The sequence below is a fragment of the Daldinia loculata genome (genome assembly GCF_022478755.1).
Source record: "Daldinia loculata strain CBS 113971 unplaced genomic scaffold F4817scaffold_14, whole genome shotgun sequence".
Classification (NCBI taxonomy): Eukaryota; Fungi; Ascomycota; class Sordariomycetes; order Xylariales; family Hypoxylaceae; genus Daldinia; species Daldinia loculata.
The window spans coordinates 24,576-42,546 of NW_026054868.1; the positions used below are offsets into that span (position 1 = coordinate 24,576).

Consider the following 17,971-nt stretch of genomic DNA (forward strand, 5'->3'; position numbering starts at 1 on the left):
CCCTCCATACTACATAAGATCTTCAGTCACTTGGTAGTTCACGTTACCTTGAGGCTCCAACCCTGCTACTTATCATCGATGCATGACCCAGCCAGCTGTGGTAATCTAACTTGTGACGACACCCAACACTACGTTTCTTTTCTTTTCTCTTATAAGTTCTCTTCATATCCGTCCCAACTTGGGATCTGTATGCATCTTGCTGTTCGTGTCTTCATCACTCAGCTTGCAATATGCGGTTCCAAACATTCTTTTCGGCTGCAATCGGCCTCGCCGCTACCGTAAATGCTTACTGGCTTGAGGATATAACTCGTAAGAGTTCTCTTGGTATCTCTTAGATGAAGCTTTAATTAACATTCGAACAGACCAGGGCGTTGCACCTTTTGGAGGTGATGGCTATACGGTGTTCCGTAATGTAAAAGACTTCGGCGCCAAAGGTGATGGAACGACAGATGACACTGCTGCCATCACGGCGGCCATGAACACGCCCGACAACAGGTGCTTGCAAGGATGTGTAAGTGATATTCGGCAGGATGGTACACTTCTACTGAATATGTTAAGAGTACTGACATTTTGATACCCCTAGGCTTCTACTACCACGACCCCGGCAGTCGTTTACTTCCCATCAGGAACCTATATAATCTCCAAGTCCATTGTCCCCCCGTACTTTACTCAGATGGTTGGTGACCCGACCAATCGACCCGTGATCAAAGGTAGTGCCGACTTCCAAGGCTTTGGTCTGATCGACGGCAACCCTTACTATGGCGAGAACTTAAACTGGGTTTCGACGAACGTCTTTTACCGTCAAATCCGCAATTTTGTTTTTGATACCACCGGTATTGCGCCGGCAACTGCAGCAACTGGTATCCATTGGCCAACTTCGCAAGCAACTAGTCTTATTAATGTCGAGTTCAACATGCCTACGGACCCCAGTGTCGTTCACGTCGGACTTTTCATTGAGAGCGGTAGGCTTTGCATACTCTATTTACCCTAGCTTTGGACTGACATTTGTAGGCTCCGGAGGTTTCATGAGTGACTTGACGTTCAATGGAGGCGCAACAGGAGCATCCATAGGCAACCAGCAATACACCATGAGGAATCTGGTATTTAACAACTGCCAAACAGGTACGCCCATTACACTACACGTAGGACATGTGGAAGATTCATATATTGACTATTGACCTATAGCCATCATCCAACTATGGAACTGGGGTTGGACCTACATTGGACTGCAGATCAACAACTGCCAAAAGGGAATTGATATCACAGCTGGTGGCTCTGATGCGCTTACGACTGGCTCTATTACAGTCATCGACAGTACTTTCAAGGACACCCCGGTCGGTATCACGACGGCATTCCAATCTGGCGCTAAGCCGGACACAGCGGCAAGTATCATCTTGGAGAATCTTAACCTCCAGAATGTCCCTGTCGCGGTTCAGGGCCCGAGTGGCACTTTACTTGCAGGAGGTTCCACGACAATTGAAGCATGGGGCCAGGGACATCAATACACGCCCGACGGACCCAACGCATTCCAAGCAACCATCACCCCTAACAAGAGGCCTGCTTCCCTCGTGGTTGACAATGCCTACTACTCTCGATCAAAGCCTCAGTATGAGAACCTTGCTGCATCCGATATCGTGAGCGCCCGAAGCTCCGGAGCAAAGGGTGATTCTACGACTGATGATGTAAGTCTGCCCTTCGTCTCGATAATATTGGTGATTTATTAACAAAGTAAAAGACCGCAGCGCTACAGTCCGCCATTAACAGCGCAGCTTCCGGTGGAAAGGTTCTCTTCCTTGACCATGGTATTTACAAGGTTACTTCAACCCTGAGCATCCCGGCTGGTTCAAAGATTGTCGGAGAAGGCTACCCTATCATCGTAGCTAGCGGCGCAACCTTCGGTGATATGAATAACCCGAAGCCTCTCCTACAAGTCGGTGCTCAGTCAGGCGATGCTGGACAAGTAGAGTTCTCGGACTTTGTCGTAGGAAACCAAGGACCTACTCCCGGAGCTATTCTTATTGAGTGGAACCTAGCCTCAGCGGATACTCCGAGTGGCATGTGGGATGTCCACGCAAGAGTCGGCGGATTTACTGGCTCGGACTTCCAAGTCGCACAGTGTCTTAAGCAGCCCGGCTCCAGCACCATCGACGAGAAATGTATCGGCGCGTACATGATGATGCACATTACATCAAAGGCCTCTAACCTATACATGGAGAACACATGGCTGTGGGCAGCTGACCACGATATTGAAGACGCCACCAACACACAAATTACCGTCTACTCCGGCAGGGGTCTCCGTAAGAATTATTTGCCCTTTCTGGTTCTCATAGATCACTAACGGATCATAGTCATCGAATCGACCGTCGGAAACTTCTGGCTCGTCGGTACCGCTGTTGAGCACAACAACCTTTACAACTACCAATTTGTTGGGACGAAGAACATCTTCGCTAGCATGCTCCAGACCGAGACCCCGTAAGTTAAATCCTAGCCTTTTTTTAATTACCAATACTCACACCTTTTCAAGATACTATCAGCCCACACCGGATGCTACCAAGCCTTTCCCCGTAGTCCAAGCTCTTAGCGACCCCGACTTTGCGGCAACATGCAATGGTGTTGAAGGAAACTGCGCCAATGCATGGGGTCTGCGAATCGTCGACTCGTCAGATATTTTCATCTACGGTGCCGGCCACTATTCATTCTTCAACAACTACAGCACTGGTAAGTCCAGACCCAACTTTCCCATTCTCCTTAACGGCGAGAAGAATCTAGATACTAACTTCGTGCCTCTCTAGATTGCTCTACCGTAGAGGCAGGCGAAAACTGCCAGTCGCGAATCGTCTCGCTCGAAGGCTCGACTAGCAACGTTAACATCTACGCCCTCAACACAATCGGCTCTCTCAGCATGATTGATCGTGATGGACAGAGTTTAGCGAAGTGGGAAGACAACGTGAATGTGTTCCCGGCGAATATCATGCTGTTCAGGACCGGTTAGAAGCCGAGTCAATGTGAACAACCATCTCGCGCTAGAGGCGCTTCGCCAGGGAGCGAAATGGTTCTATTCCCACATGGACATCCAGGTTATGTCAGATGCAAATTGATATCTGCGGGATATATCATAGGTTGCGTGGGCTGGTTTGCATATGTTTCGCTGTATATCCTTTGAATTATTGAAATTAGGTATCTTCATGTATATAGTAGGTGAATTTAGTTAGACCTGAATTGGCATTTGGGAGGCTTGCTGGGAATAAACGCTCGAGCCATCATCCATCTAGGGAATATCCCACATCGCCGCTTTCGCTTCCTAATTTGACCAATCGTGCTCGCATTCCCTCTGCCCTCGCCTTTTGCTTCTCGTTCAGATTGCTAAAGTCACATTTATCTACCCACTGCAGCATCTGCGGTTAGTATCTTACTCTTCACCAATTTGAAATTCTATATAGATGAGGAAAGGGGACAATAGGCTACTCTTCAACAAGAAAAAAAAAGAAGAAAGGCAAAAGGGGTAGTTGGACATAAAAATGAAGAATAAACACTCACGCTACCAACAGCATGCTGCAACACATTCCTAGCCCTCAATTTACCCCCAGCAATATGTCCAACAGACCCATGCAGACTCAAGCGCTCGCGACTACCATCATACCGTCCTCGATGCAGTATATTATTATTATAAAACACGACATCACCGGCATCAAGCTTCACGACTAATTGCTCCGGCATATCCGGCTCAAAAGGACCCGCAGCACGCTCTCGCTCGGTCCTAGCCCGTGCGTGCGACCCAGGCACCACAATCAAACTCTCGTCGCCATCGCACAGCGCCAGATTCCACTGAGCATGCCAAGCGGGCTCCCTCAGGCGATTGATTTCCTCCTGGGCACTGGCCTCAGCGGGAATATCGTCGCGGTGCCAGCGTAACTCGTAGTCCGTGCCGTCTGAGGGCCGCACGAGCAGATTGTACAGCTCCATGACTAGCTCGTCGTCTGAGCATGGGCCAAGTAGCTCCTTGGCTACGCCTAGAACCTCGTCGCCAAAGTAGCTCGCGGTGAAAGTTGGAGCGTCGGGTAATCCTGGGTTTAGCAGGTGCTGGACCCCCCAGATCCCGACCCCAGGACTCCATGGCCACGGCGGGAACTGCTTCCCGACCGTGCGCACGTGTGGCCAGGACCCCTGGAGCGCGAGCTCCCTCGTGCGTTCTGCGGCGGCGCGCTGCTGCGAGACCTGTTCCGCGCTGAGGATCGACCTTAGAACTACGAATCCGTCCTTGTCCAGCTGAGAGCGTAGCGTCGAGGTGGGCATCGTGGACGGCTGCGAATGTATGGGGTGTGCAGACCGAGGCCCTCGTGCTTTTGGATAATTTACCTAGCTCTGCGCTGCGCTGCGCACTGGCAGCTCCAAGTGTGACCTTCTAAATATACTTGCGTAACGTCGCCTTGAGTAACAGTCCCCTAGGCTGAGCCTTGAATGGACGACTGTATGTTCTCGTGGCAGCGGCTCGGAGACTTGGCTACTGCTTTGGGTAGGTTAGCTGAAGCGTATGGTCCGGCCCGCGATAGAACCGAGTAAATGCCCCCCCCCCTTATAGTTAGCTGCTAGAATGAGGCTACGTGATCGACGAGTTGGAGTAAAAACGCAGATCTTTCCCCGGAAGAATGGATGGTCTGGTGATAAGAGGTACCTAAGCTGGTAAGGCCGTAAGGCAGGGTTGGGATAGCGGTGGTGGAGATGATCTCATTGTATTGCGGGGTTGAATCGTCAAAGAATCTCTTCGCCTCCACTATGATACAACGTTGCGCTCCGTCGGTATGATTCCGAGCTTCCCTGGCTTGGGGTAGCTAAGTGGGGAATAGAACGAACGAACACAAACAGCGACGATGTATCTAGAGTGAAGACATCAAGTCATACAATATTAGAATGGATGTCTAACCTATCTACTAGTTATATTTCCATAGGGTGTTTGTTGAATTAGCTATGTTAGATAGAAGTCAAACCGAGTATATTTACTGTATCAACACAAAAACTTTTCGCTAAATCGAGAATAGACTGATCCTCCTGCGCCGTCGCTCATGGAATGGAAAAGAATAGACCGCCATCCGTCAACATATCCCATATACCGCCAGATATAAAACGTACACACCAAGACATGTCCCTACATGTCCAGTCCCGAGTCCTTCATGTTTTGCGCCCGCGTTTCGCCCTTGACATAGTCACTCAAACGTATCTCGTTCGACTCATCGCCATGCCCATCCATAAACTGTCCCCTTGACTGACTTGGAGAATAGGCAGGCAGTGACGGTATTTCTGGTTGAACTCTATACCGATACCCGTCTGTTACCATGGCCTCAGCTGCGAGGTCCGAAGAATTTCCCATCATTGAACTGCCCATGGACGTGTCCGGCACGTCCTGGGATGCCGTATGGAATATTCCATGCTGGCGTATAACTGGTGAAATGGGAGACACTTGAGATATTCGGGAAGCGACGGAAACGGGCGAGACAGGAAGTGGCAGTGTCCTCCTTTGCTCGTTGAATACGCGATCCTCGTGTAGTTCGCCTGAAGACCCGAAGTTGTGGGTTTGTATTGTCGGGATAGCCCTAGCGGTCGGCGTATAGATCCCTTCGCTAGACGGCGCCGCATTATCTGGGCCTCTCTCGGGATTAGGGCTTTGAATATTCGATCTTATGTGATCAAGTTGGTGCATATCATCTACCGACGTAAATAGGCGATCTTTCTGGCCGTGATTCCAACGCTGTTCAAAAATGCGTAATACTCCCAACGTTGTCGTCAGCATGTAAGTAAATCTGCCCTTATTAGTAGATGGATGAATACACGAGGGGACCGTGAGTCTCGTACATTAGTGCTGCGGTGATAAAATAGAAACTTTGTTCTAGGGAACAGTATCTATCAAGTAGGCCTTTTATATTTTCTCCATCGCCAAATCTTATCGTATCATACCCTGGAGGCGGGTTGTTGGGGGCGTCGTTCTTTTCCTTATCGTCTCGAGTTAACCCATGGCAATCTGTTGGAAGTCCTGTGCGAGAGAGCACTGTTATGATAGCGATCATGATTCCATTGAATACCACGTCGCCAGCGATGAATATGGTAGACAATATCGTGCTAGATCTTCTCTGTCGGCTACCAGAGTGCTGCATCAATAGTACAATGCCAGAGTAGATAAGTGCGACACAAATCTAAACACTGGTAAGTTCCTCGATGGTTGAAAGCAAATGGCTAAGGAGGCAATACGAACCATCATCTCTAGACAAAACATGCTTGTCGCAAGGCCGAGTCGATTATCGTGGATGTATACAAGAAGAAACCCGTTCATTACAGCAGTTATGAGAGTACCCGACACCTGTAATAGCCTGGCAAAGAGAAGCCATTTCGATACAGTCCATCTCGGTGCCCACTTTGACGACAGCCATTCCATAGTAGTTTATGATAGGGGCTAGGTATTGCCGACAAGTTTTCAATTGACACGGATCCGACAAGGTCAGTGCTCCTCCGTAGGAACGGAAGATATGAATCCAAATTACGTTTCAAGATGTGGGAAGACGTATCCAGATATGAAGGTCTGGTATTTTGGTTCGATTATTGTCGGTAATCGAAATGAGGCTATGCCTTACTGTAACTGCAACCCGCACAGTATGCAGCCCAGCCAATATTTCCATACTTAGCTGATCGCCACTGGACGTTAGTTATTTCCGGAATAGCTTGCTATTACCTTTACTCTTCCAGACTGTATCTCAATACTTGGCGATATCGCAACTGCAAGTAGTAATCATGCCGGAATCTCGCAGGTTTTTGACACCATATTTAATCGCACTGAATTACGCAACTAATAAAAGCCATACGAAAAACCTGGGACCAGCATGAAAGCTGACTGAAAACCAACACCAGAATAGCTAAATGTGGTTGGCCTGCAGCCAAAACAATCAACACTTGCATGCACCGCCTTGTAGATCCACCCAGCGCTACCCAAAGGAGGCGGAAGAAGAACAAGGCACACAGACACTATGAATGAAGAGGTTAAGTGTCTTCGCAGTCTCTTTTATCCAATTGAAGCAGGCAGCATCACAGCCCTGATATAACTTTTACACCCACCACAGCAGGATCTGCAATGCTGAGTGCTCTTTCGTTTCGGGTCACACGTTTTTTGGAGAATAGATCGTGATGTTTACCTCATTGTTTCTTGATTGCTTTCGTGAGGTTTGTATGGACGATTGGTATGAGTCAGATGAGCAGGGGCAGCACGCAACTGCGTGTCAGACGAGATGCAGCCCACACCTCTCACCATTTGAATACGATCCGGAGAGATACCGGAAGGTCTTGATGAAAAAAAAAAAAATAGCATCAGACCGGCTGCGCCCGATGTACCCTATATGCACTTTTCGTCCGGCCAGCGTAACGTGAAGCCTGTAACTGTCTTCCGAACGTCCTCGTCGCCTGGATCATCTTCAAACATAGCCTTGTCCATTTTCTCCTCGAGTAATTTCTCAACTATGAACCCCCTCTCCCGCGCAAGGTCGAAGAATGCGAGATCCTTGTGCTGCAGCCAGGGCCGGTAACTTGTGAAGCAGACGAAGGCAGTGCTGGTTTTCTTCCGGCTCATGGTTGCCTCGATCGACGAAATCATGTTTCCGTGTTCAGAGTGTCTGAATAGTAGGTCGGCCAAGATAAGTACATCAAATTTGTCCCTCTTGACTGACTCCAGATGCGATAGTAGATGAGTCGCATCAGCTCCCCAGACGTAGCCGTCTACAACTATTGGAGAGTTATCGGCATGACCGTTTGCTATAGGTATAATTTCACAGCCTAGGACATTTTTCTTCATGTTGACAACCAGATCCGGATCGGGGTAATCGGTGACCACGACCTTTTCGGCCCCCAGGATAGCGCTCACTATGCTAGGTAGCCCGGCTCCGGCTCCGAGCTCGAGCACAGTCCGGCCTCGGACTTCCGATACATGGGACTCGAAATATTTAGATATAATGCGACTGCCATTCCACAGATGGTGGGCTTCCAAGGGGCTATGGCCTACAAGATGAAGTGTGATGGTCTCCCCTGACTGTAGTGTATAAACCTGAAATGTTGGGGGCGGTGATGGGGGATAATAGTCGGCTGGTTCTTCAAAGAACCCCGCGGTATCTGGTTCCATGGGATTTGGTTGGTCTGGTGATAATAATATGAATTTTTGACGGGTTGAAATTAAACTTTTTTTTTTTTTTGCATGGAAGACTTCAAGCTCCATTCATGTGCCGTTTGGGTACGAAGTACATGTCTACCTAGATACATAGGTACTTAGGTAATTTTTAAAGCTTCGCCCGCATTTGCAACCCCACACAGTTAATTCTACAGTGAACCAACATCCTGACACTATGTAGATATTTCCATAGTCAGAATAGGTAGCAATCCCGTATATAGCCGTTGTACCTAACAGTGGTAAAGATATAGGCTTCGCCACACGTTGTGCTATTATTCTGGTTTAGACAAGGTCTTTGAGTTGAACCTTTCTTACTATTGGCAGAGTTAATGAAACCGGGCTGAACTGAATATGCATGATAGTGTTGTACTGGGCAAGGCGGAAAGAATATATTTAGCTTAAGCAAGGTGAGATAATATGTAACTGTGGAAGGATACGGAATACAAGGGCTGTAGGTAATGAATCGGGCATAGTCGAAAAGATAGCTCAAGCTAAGCCTCACTAGAGGGTAATGCGATTTTACCAAGAGCAACTGTCACATTGTTATGATTGATGTTGTATTGGTTAAGTTACTTAGAGGAGGATCTAGTATTTATGTACATGTGGTTACCCCACATGTCATGTGATCATGACAGCAACATTCCCAAATCTCTCATATAAGGTTCTGTAGCTGTGTAAATGGGTGATGCGATCGTGACGGGATTCTAATTAACGTTTCGGGTTGGTGCCGGCCCCCCACAATGTAAGCAGTCTGCATACATACATACTCTCTGCTACTGCCGATGGCATGACACTTATATCCGTAATCCCGACTCCTCATTAAAGATAGATACTAAGAGTACGTCACTTGCCAAATCTCTCAGTGTTGTATTTATTAGCTGGTTCAAAATTAAATCAGAAAAACATCACCATTTCCTAGTTTTGATTTTGCATCAACACCAATCCCGTGCCCGACTTCGTAATAAAGATACATCGCGTGAGACTATTCCTGATCCGACGTGATGCGTCCATCGCAGATACTTCGAAGTGACGACGTGCCTATCGGCAAATATAACCAGTAAGTCGGGGGACATATCAAACTACTTTTTACCATTGACTATCCTACAACTTTTCAACGGAAGCCAGCCTTACTGACTATAGTTCAATTTATATAGCTATCTAAACAAAGACAAATGGGGAAATCTTGGTACAGTTCAGCCCATATAATTAACCCAACTTATCTAGAGCTAAGTTAACCTGACCCGTATATCTAGGCTGTATCATACCCCAGAGGGGCATAATCACATACGGTCTTAGTCCAAATCGCCAGAACATCTTTGCTGGTGCTGCCCACGACGCTGTGTTCAACACTTGGCGTCGGTTCAGCGCACAGGTTCTGTACTGGGCACCACCGCTTCTCGGTGCCTATTACGCCATGGATTGGGCTATTAGACGGTATGTAATCAAAAGAGGAAAACCCACAATGAATACACATGGTAACATTGAGACTGTAGAAACGAATACCTTAATAGTAAGGCTGGAAGGGCTGAGTTTGCCGGTAGTTAAAGCATAAGCTATGATCCTCATCTCTACAAGCCTCATTGTCTACATCAGGCAGTTGCTGGTAGTACCTATATTCTGTAACAAATCCACCATCTGAACCTTAGTTATCTTGCTAGAAATTGGTTACCACAATTTAGCTAAGTAGTACGGCTCGTTAAGTGGCAAATTAAGTATCTAAAGTGTGATGATAATAAAGTGGCTTACTAGGCTAGACGTGTTATAAATAAATAAAAGAAATAACAACTTAAAGTAACCAAGTGGTACTCCTAATACTGATTAGTATATCTCATACTTAACCCTATAGTCGATTTCTATGCGTTTTGCTCTACCTCGCGAGAGCACTTCTATCACGTACCATGTACGACCAGTCATATATGTGCTAAAGATCTAAGTGTATGTAACAGCTTGTTTATTAAGGCTGTAAATTTGAAGGTAACGCAATGACATCACCTCGAAGGGCTGGGTCTGTGACAACTGCTGTTCTAATAAATTCGATAAGTGCACCGGAAAATAAGATTTCGTTGGCGTTGATCGTTTAGTTCCTCTTATATTGTCGACAGAATAACATTTGCATTGGTATAAGATCAGGTATATTCGGTAAATGATGCATAACCTCGGAAGCTTAGTAACATGAAACCAGCTCGTGCTAATTAGTTAGATCGAATGCTTTCTTTTAACCGCCTTGTAAATTATGTCTCACCTGGGTAAGCTTTGCAGGAGTAGATATGAAATAATTATCGTTCCTGAGCTTCTCGCTATGTAAGCATAACTGTCAAAAAGAGGAGACAATTCGACAGGTTACCTTAACCTTGTAATTGCCGTTAAATCTATCTTGTAGTACTTTGATGAGATTTTCTGGATTTATCAGATAACCAGGTATCCTGTATTCCGTCAAACATGACGCATGACGTTGCCCTTTAAATGAGTCTTCGCAAAGTTGTCGAGTGTGCTTTGATTCCGACAGAGTGGCTAATTGAGATGTAAGGGAACCCATTTCTTAATGAAATTAATGATGAACACGGATAAATCGAATAGTTGGTAAGGATAGAACAAATGGTGCTTAATCGAGAGAAATTATCTTTTAATGTAGGGTGATCTTGCGAGTCAATATATATAGTTTGAATTTTGGCAATGAGGCGATGTATCCGCCATTTTGAATGGCTGGCGTAACCTAACCCTAGTGGAACTCGGAATCAAAGATGCATATGTTCACCTAGCTATTGGTAGCATTGCCTTTATGATTTGCTAAGCCGCCTCTTACCTACATGTAGGTAGGCTTTCAAGGTTTTTACTTACCTATATCTCGAGTCAGCCTTACCCGTAATAAAGCCTAGCCCCATAAGTTGATTGTGGCCGACGCCGCGCGAATTATTTCCTTTTATTGTTATTGGTTTAATTCTCGCGTACTTTCCTCTGTTAGTAAAGTATGCCAGCTATGAGGTTCCATGGCATATAAATAATTCATGTTGTGTAACACGTCTTTATTGCCGTGCCTTGATAAGAGATGAGCTAGGTAGCATCAAACAGAGATACATATGGATTAGGGATGACTTTCCTTCTCACTTTAGCTGAAAGGACCCCCTCCTTGCTCGCAAAACATACCAAAAAGGTGGTGGATCTTTGTGGCATGGCGCAGGATTGAATATATCCGCTAAAGAATGCCTTGACATATGGAATAATTGTGGTGTGTAGTATTACAAATAATTATTTCCCTCATTCATTATTAATGTGAGTGGTATTTCTCGGACCTAGCAGAACACGGAATCCATAATGTACATTCGACAATGACAGCTTAACCTTGTCCTTATCACCAGAAAAAGTTAAGGGGGTTTAAGGCGATCAACTCTCCATTTCAGTATATGGAGAGTATAAACCTTAGGATAAGGTAATTTTGCCATATGAGCTACGTATCCGCGCAGACGGGTTGAAACTGCCTTGCACTTTCAAACCCCTCTAGCTCACCGAAAAGATTGCGATTGAAAAAATAAGAGCTAAAGCGACGTAATGATGATGATGATGATGATGATGATGATGAGAACGTTAACGTCTATTGGTTTGCTATGGCTAGGTAGCTACAGCAGGCGCATCTATGGCGCTTTAGACGTCTAGAGTACCTCTTAAAGAGACAGAGCTAGAGTTTCGCCTGACATGAGAGATCATCCACTTCCTGCCTATGCATTCCACCCCCCCTCCTGCCTATAGCATTACTCTACCTGGTTAGCGTCGGCGCCAGAAGCCGACTTTGATCAGGGGAAAAACCGTCGAACACGCCTTCTTATAACGGAGATGGAACCACCCTCAGCGCCCGGCAGTGCCCATGGAAAAACCTGAGTCGGACCATTTTGGTTTGACCACTAAAGCGACGTAAGGCTGGGGGCTTCGGTATCTCCTTTAATGCATACGGCGAATGACGGGGAGGTTGTTGCCTACATCTTAAGTATTGCCTTATTAATATAGGTATACAAGTCAAACTTTCGGTTGCCTCTTTGCGGCCCTCTATAAGTTTATATAGATATAAATATTCTTAGAAGGCCAGTAAGAAAGCATATTAAAACCCGTGTGCACATATAATCCCGTCCCACCAATCTCAAACAACTCTTGTAATAATACTATAAACAATCAATATATCATTTTCTTATATACAATTGAAACTCAACTCCGTGCTTCCTATTTCAGTACAACATACAAGCAAAGGTTTATGCTCAACGTAAGCTAGTTATTTTATGAAATTCTTTTAATAATGATGATGGCACTCTAATGTTACATAAAAATACAGATGGCTAAAGTTTACAACGGGCAATCCGCAAAAGACCATGCAAGCGAACATAAGGATTGTGTCGACCGTGGCAACAGACTTCGGCAGAAGTTTCGGAAATCTCAAGAGGGCGCAACTACTGATTCAAAGATATCGGAAGGCTTACGGGAAGAATTGTGGAATAGCAGAATAGAGACTGACAAGAACGGCACCTACTTCATACCTTTTGACAAGCTTGAACTGGCTCGGAACCGCAGATATGTTGAACAGAGTTTGCGGGACGATGAAGCTTCCCAAGCTGAGGTTTCTGAGTGGTCGAAAAGAATCTGTCCAAACCACCCCGATAAATGTGAAAATTCATTCATCAGAATATTCGCCATTTTAGTGTTGTGCGAAAAGCCTAAGTGCATCGGCAGGTTTCTTGACCAGCATGTCGATGACTCTTACCTTCCTCTACACAGGGTAGAGAGAAAGAAGGATAGGATCACAGTTGTGCAGGAATATCGCAACTGTAAACTCAGCGAAGAAAAATTGAATTCTCTTTTTCAAGACCGACGGGATTGGAGGCAAGGAAACTTGGACAATTTCGCTACCTATCAATGGTGGGTTCTCGCACCCTTCTTTGGCCGACCAGACAACATCATCCCTCACTACATCCTGGAATCCTCGGACGTATTGCCCATTACCGAGAAAAAGAGGCTATCAGATGACGAGGAGTCATTAGATCCGGACGTTCAAAATGTAGTTTTCCGCGGAGGATTCAGCGACGTATTCATAGTGAAACTACACCCATCACATTACAACTTCCAAAATGAGCCTGTAAGTAGTCTGGAAGCATATATATATGAGTCGTATGCTAAATCATAAAAAGTATAGCGACAGTTCACATTGGTTCGCTCTCAAGCGCTTGAAATCTTCAAGTCATAGCGATTTCAAATTAGAGGTTGATGCTCTTAGAAAATACAACTACGGCATTAACAAGCACTTGATGCCGCTGTTAGCAACAATCCAAAAAGAGGATGAGGCAGGAAAGTACTACCTACTATTTCCAAAAGCCAACGGCGACCTACGGTTTTTCTGGCGAACCCAGTTCAACATGCCTTCTGACAGAATAGGGATAGTGCGTTGGATGGCTGAGCAATGCCTTGGAATTGCGAATGCGCTTTCAATGCTACATAAAGATCAAGATCCGCATAAGGAGGAAGACTATCCCATATATGGCCGCCATGGCGACATAAAAGCAGCCAATATCCTTTGGTTTTCCAAGCCGGGTACCAAAGAATTTTCAGGATGGCGTTTAGCCCTTTCTGACTTCGGCTTAATGAGATTCCACCGCGCCGTGTCGATATCTGCCCAGACAGCGAGCAAAATCAAGAAGACACTGACATATCAGGCCCCAGAGTTCGACATTACAGGAGCAAAAATATCTAGGAAATCCGACATATGGGCTCTTGGATGTACATACTTGGAATTTATTACATGTTACATTTCGGGATACGAAGCGGTACAAGAGGATTTCCCCAGCCGCCGAGGAGAAACGGATAAGAAATTTCCAACGTTTAACGAGGATAAATTCTACCGAACGACTGCTGGAGGTACCTCGGCGGAACTAAAACCGAGTGTTAAATTGTGGATTCACGAGCTTCGTGGCAATCCAAGATGCTCTTCGTACTTACACGATTTCCTTACGTTGATTGAGAGGGATATGCTGTGTATCGAGCTGGATAAGCGACGGACTGCGATTGATGTTGCTCGAAACCTCGAGAGGCTCTCAAAAAAATGCCAAAAAGACAGTTATCTCATGGATAAACATATACCTCGGGGAAAGAAAAGACAGTGAAAGCACCTCACTACTACCTAATGGGTTTCTACATATAGTCTTTGCTTATGGTACTATAACGGATAAAGGATGGCCGCCGAGTGGGTGATGCATAGGACTGGTTGGCAGTATTCACAAAACTACAAGTTGGTGTTGGTGGCGATGATTTAGAACCGTCTATTAGGAGTTTTCAGTCAGAGAGGATAAATCAGGCGACGCTATTAGAATACCAAATAGAATTTCATGAGAATTACTGTACTTTTAATTGCCCCTCGAGGAATAAGTTCCTATGTATGACTTTGGGGTTTATGTTATGAGTTGTACAGCACCTATCCATCCTCATGTTTTGTAACGTTCAATCGACTGGGGTGTATTGCTGGGTCTGTCTTAGGAATGTCGAGGCCCGTCTTAGCAGGAACGTCTTGGTCTTATTAACAATACTAAGCTCAATAATGTACGTGTGCAACTTTTTCCAGTTCAGTTTCATCTCCCTTGAAAAATTAGAATGTTCTTCCAAAATGGATTCTCTTTCTTGTATAGGAGGTAGGTACATTGGTTAGCTTCCTGGGTGCCCAGACAACCCATCTACCAGCACGGTGCTTCACGTGGTTAGTTTTAGTATTGTATTGAATAGGTAGGTACTTATAAGATACTCACTTTGAGGATATATCCTCCCTCGCCCAGAATTTCGTTTAGGCCTTTTATGATTTCTCCGCCATCATTGTATTTACATCTTAAAACTGATTGGACCCAGCCTTGTGGATATTTGGATTTGTTCGTACGGGCTTTAGCAGGCATGATTAAGGTCATACTTAATTTAGGTACGTAAAGTTTCAATAACTATAGAAAATGATTTGACCTTTTTCTTGTCATATGAACTTTCCTTCCTACCTTTTTAACCCCTTTTTATTTTCTTATTGAGGCTCTAATCCTCAAATTACTACTAGGGAAAATGCCGGTACTTTGATACTACCCCGAATTGTAATGCACCTTTTCTTTTTGGGCATCATTCTAGTGAGGGGTTACTTTCGTGGCTTGATTTAAGTATGCTAAATGGAAACTATTGGACATTTACTACTCCACGACAGTGAGGAAGTTTCATGCGACATCGCATCAGCTAACCAACAAATTAACAAATGCAGCTTACAGGTTGCTGATATCAATGCATTAGAATCTGACGAATTGTATAACTGCCGCTCAATAGCCGTAGTTATTATGAGGCTCTTAGTAACGTTGGCCACACTAAGAAACAAGGATTCCAGCTGGAATATTGGGGAGCCAGGAACAGTCCTACTTCAATGTGTATTTCTTTGCTTCCTCATTACGCTCGGTTCCCGGTTGATCGAATATTTCCTTTTCGAGTGTAGTACTAAGGCATTAATATCCCGCAAGCCATAGCCTTACGACAGATAATATGGATTGGACGAATGGAGAAGCATGCTTTAACGATAACGACTTTGGTAATTTCAAGTATAAGCCAAGCCAATTCAAGATCGTCAGGAAACTACAATCAGACCAGGTATACAAAACTTCTGGGCAAATTCTTAGTCCCGTTATATTTGCCACCTATCTTAAGTTACCTAACCTACTATTAGGGACTAGTATGCTGGAACATTGAATCCGCTGAAGACTTGAAGGAATGGATCGAACAGGTTTGTAGCCAGCTTAGTATATTATCTAGCTTACATTGTTTAGAATCAGATGTTAATTCCTTGTGCCTATGAGTATGGAACGTTCGCCATGTAAGCCTTTTTAGGAGAACACATAAATATAGCTCGAATAGTACCCACTCACATAGATGCTAGCATCTTTAGTCGTTGCAGCGACTCAAATCACTCGTTTCCATCATACCTCCCAGTCTCCAGGTATGGGTTCAGTCAACTCACCAAAATATTTCACATCCACCGCTCGATAGTTAGAGCCATTCGCCGGGAAATTACGTATTTTTCCCGTACGCATCTTCACAAAGGGAAGACTGGAGGCAACAGAATAGGTATTCAATCTGTCCCTAAGTAATTGAATGGAGAATACTGATTCTTTAAGTATATACCGCGAGAATGAGTTCGGCATGGCCAGATGATATTGCTCTATCCTCGACATATTTAAGCCACAAGAAGCTTAACCTATCAGTCTTCTATGGGTGCAATGATGAGCAGTCGTCTGATATTGAGAGGCGTCTAGGAGAAGCTGGCGACGCTATATATCACCCAATGCTGACTCCTGGTATACTCATTGAACTCGACCGCAACCGTCTTGTGGAGCAAGTGGAGTCAGTTCTTGATCCATTCGTGGCGAGCATAGAGGCACTCTGCTGTACTTCTAGGGATCTTGAAAGTATTTTAAATAAAGACGGGGAAAGTACCGATGAGCTACTAAGCCTATACAGCGACACTAGCGAATTGGCAAAGGGAATTCGAAAGGTAAAACGGCAAATATCAGACATGTGCAAGCACACCCATGAGCTTGAGGCCATATTTGCGATTACAAGAAGAAAGTGGAAATCCCGTAGAAAACCAGACCTCGGGAAGAAAGACAGAGTTCAACTTGATGGATCTTTGATGTCTTCAGATATTGAGACCCGGATTCGCGAACGCTTATTGGAGATCAAGTCTGAGTATGATGAGAAGCTTGACGAATGCCAGATGGTTCTCGATGGGTTGAACTTCACGACGCAGATGGTAAGGTGACCTACGCCCCATGGACGGTCACAAAATTTTTAGAGCGGCTATTCGAGTAGCTGTCATAAAGCTAACTGCGACTAATGAACAGGCATCAGGCCATGTCGCAAGACATCAAACCTTTGCTAACACCCGCATATCTATCGAAACGAAGCGTGATAACGCACAGATGCGTTCAATTGCTCTAATGACTATGATATATCTTCCATTGACGTCGGTTGCTGTGAGTGTAATCTTCAACACGAACATAGTAAGGGGCTAATATCTTAAGTCTATTTTCTCCATGGGCGTCTTCAACTGGGGGGCTGCCGAGGGACAGTCCGTACTGACGTTTTACTTTTGGGTATACATAGCTATTGGAGGTGGCCTTACTATCTTAACACTTGGGTTATGGTGGTGGCTAACTCGGGGTGGTTCACATACGAAGGAACATCATGAAGCAACTGAGGTGGCGAAAATAGCTTGAACATTCCTTATTCGAGTTGTGAAAGGTGTAATTCAGATCGTGTCTCCATGACTGCCTACTTACTTAGGTGCTTAAGGTGGTCTAACATTGGGTAACCCTCGTTGCAATCAGGTACTAAGGATCGTGGGCTTGGATAGGGGGCGGGGCTTGGATCCATTCTACGTTAATCCGTGCGTGGCACGAGTATCTACGATAATCAGTTCAATTCAATATGGCCCATGCGCATAATCGACTCGCTCACTTGAAGCCTCATCAGGCAAGGTAAACTTGATTGTAGACCTTGGCACTGCGGTCCTGATGATAGTCGCGTCGAACACTATGGCAAGGATTCCATATAAGAGACACGTAATAAGTAGATTAATCTGCAAGTTTCCGTAGGTAGATGGCATTTCTATAAGCCTCCTTATTGTTTTACTTCTTCTGCTGCAGATTTCGGCAGCCACATCGGGGCTTTTTGACCTTGCCGCCCTTGAGCTTATTGAGACATTCCGTTTTCTTTGACATCTTAAGATAA

At 45.3% G+C, this 17,971-nt stretch overlaps 7 protein-coding genes across 7 annotated transcripts; 4 read left to right on the forward strand and 3 right to left on the reverse strand.

Moving 5' to 3' along the window:
* Positions 1-230: 230 nt before the first annotated feature.
* F4817DRAFT_363987 (glycoside hydrolase family 55 protein) lies at positions 231-3,393 on the forward strand (the record flags this gene model as incomplete). The annotated part of the gene is made up of 9 exons (XM_049306697.1): positions 231-309; positions 363-511; positions 584-962; positions 1,012-1,122; positions 1,186-1,682; positions 1,736-2,297; positions 2,349-2,472; positions 2,525-2,718; positions 2,793-3,393. The coding sequence occupies 9 exons, from the start codon at positions 231-233 to the stop codon at positions 2,990-2,992; spliced, it is 2,295 nt and encodes a 764-aa protein (XP_049160634.1). The 3' UTR covers positions 2,993-3,393.
* Positions 3,261-4,293, reverse strand: F4817DRAFT_314195 (uncharacterized protein; the record flags this gene model as incomplete). Its single annotated transcript, XM_049300363.1, has 2 exons — positions 3,261-3,386; positions 3,538-4,293. 2 exons carry the CDS (start codon positions 4,291-4,293, stop codon positions 3,261-3,263), a joined length of 882 nt encoding a protein of 293 aa, XP_049160635.1.
* Positions 4,294-4,718: 425 nt separating this feature from the next.
* On the reverse strand, positions 4,719-6,898 carry F4817DRAFT_47494 (uncharacterized protein). Its single transcript, XM_049307520.1, has 3 exons — positions 6,245-6,898; positions 5,848-6,185; positions 4,719-5,795 (listed from the first exon to the last, which is right to left on the reverse strand). The coding sequence occupies exons 1-3, from the start codon at positions 6,422-6,424 to the stop codon at positions 5,144-5,146; spliced, it is 1,170 nt and encodes a 389-aa protein (XP_049160636.1). The 5' UTR covers positions 6,425-6,898; the 3' UTR covers positions 4,719-5,143.
* A 474-nt stretch (positions 6,899-7,372) lies between these two features.
* On the reverse strand, positions 7,373-8,152 carry F4817DRAFT_314197 (uncharacterized protein; the record flags this gene model as incomplete). The annotated part of the gene is made up of 1 exon (XM_049300364.1): positions 7,373-8,152. One exon carries the CDS (start codon positions 8,150-8,152, stop codon positions 7,373-7,375), a length of 780 nt encoding a protein of 259 aa, XP_049160637.1.
* Positions 8,153-8,893: 741 nt separating this feature from the next.
* F4817DRAFT_332291 (cytochrome b-c1 complex subunit 8) lies at positions 8,894-10,387 on the forward strand. The gene is made up of 5 exons (XM_049302632.1): positions 8,894-9,254; positions 9,352-9,383; positions 9,451-9,631; positions 9,691-10,004; positions 10,094-10,387. Exons 1-4 carry the CDS (start codon positions 9,199-9,201, stop codon positions 9,740-9,742), a joined length of 321 nt encoding a protein of 106 aa, XP_049160638.1. The 5' UTR covers positions 8,894-9,198; the 3' UTR covers positions 9,743-10,004; positions 10,094-10,387.
* A 2,128-nt stretch (positions 10,388-12,515) lies between these two features.
* On the forward strand, positions 12,516-14,334 carry F4817DRAFT_314198 (kinase-like protein; the record flags this gene model as incomplete). Its single annotated transcript, XM_049300365.1, has 2 exons — positions 12,516-13,313; positions 13,366-14,334. The coding sequence occupies 2 exons, from the start codon at positions 12,516-12,518 to the stop codon at positions 14,332-14,334; spliced, it is 1,767 nt and encodes a 588-aa protein (XP_049160639.1).
* A 1,070-nt stretch (positions 14,335-15,404) lies between these two features.
* On the forward strand, positions 15,405-17,674 carry F4817DRAFT_332312 (uncharacterized protein). Its single transcript, XM_049302633.1, has 7 exons — positions 15,405-15,832; positions 15,909-15,965; positions 16,009-16,055; positions 16,119-16,306; positions 16,357-16,991; positions 17,083-17,214; positions 17,263-17,674. Exons 1-7 carry the CDS (start codon positions 15,728-15,730, stop codon positions 17,455-17,457), a joined length of 1,359 nt encoding a protein of 452 aa, XP_049160640.1. The 5' UTR covers positions 15,405-15,727; the 3' UTR covers positions 17,458-17,674.
* Positions 17,675-17,971: the final 297 nt, after the last annotated feature.

What these genes read in the sequence shown, in the direction of transcription:
- F4817DRAFT_47494 (XM_049307520.1), bottom strand. Translation starts at nt 6,424, where the DNA reads ATGGAATGGCTGTCGTCAAAGTGGGCACCGAGATGGACTGTATCGAAA. An exon ending in TGTTTTGTCTAGAGATGATG is followed by an intron (nt 6,186 to 6,244) that starts GTTCGTATTGCC and finishes ACCAGTGTTTAG; the next exon opens with ATTTGTGTCGCACTTATCTA. An exon ending in TTTATCACCGCAGCACTAAT is followed by an intron (nt 5,796 to 5,847) that starts GTACGAGACTCA and finishes TAATAAGGGCAG; the next exon opens with ATTTACTTACATGCTGACGA.
- F4817DRAFT_332291 (XM_049302632.1), top strand. Translation starts at nt 9,199, where the DNA reads ATGCGTCCATCGCAGATACTTCGAAGTGACGACGTGCCTATCGGCAAA. An exon ending in AGACAAATGGGGAAATCTTG is followed by an intron (nt 9,384 to 9,450) that starts GTACAGTTCAGC and finishes CCGTATATCTAG; the next exon opens with GCTGTATCATACCCCAGAGG. An exon ending in ATGGATTGGGCTATTAGACG is followed by an intron (nt 9,632 to 9,690) that starts GTATGTAATCAA and finishes TTGAGACTGTAG; the next exon opens with AAACGAATACCTTAATAGTA.
- F4817DRAFT_332312 (XM_049302633.1), top strand. Translation starts at nt 15,728, where the DNA reads ATGGATTGGACGAATGGAGAAGCATGCTTTAACGATAACGACTTTGGT. An exon ending in GGAAACTACAATCAGACCAG is followed by an intron (nt 15,833 to 15,908) that starts GTATACAAAACT and finishes ACCTACTATTAG; the next exon opens with GGACTAGTATGCTGGAACAT. An exon ending in TGAACTTCACGACGCAGATG is followed by an intron (nt 16,992 to 17,082) that starts GTAAGGTGACCT and finishes ACTAATGAACAG; the next exon opens with GCATCAGGCCATGTCGCAAG.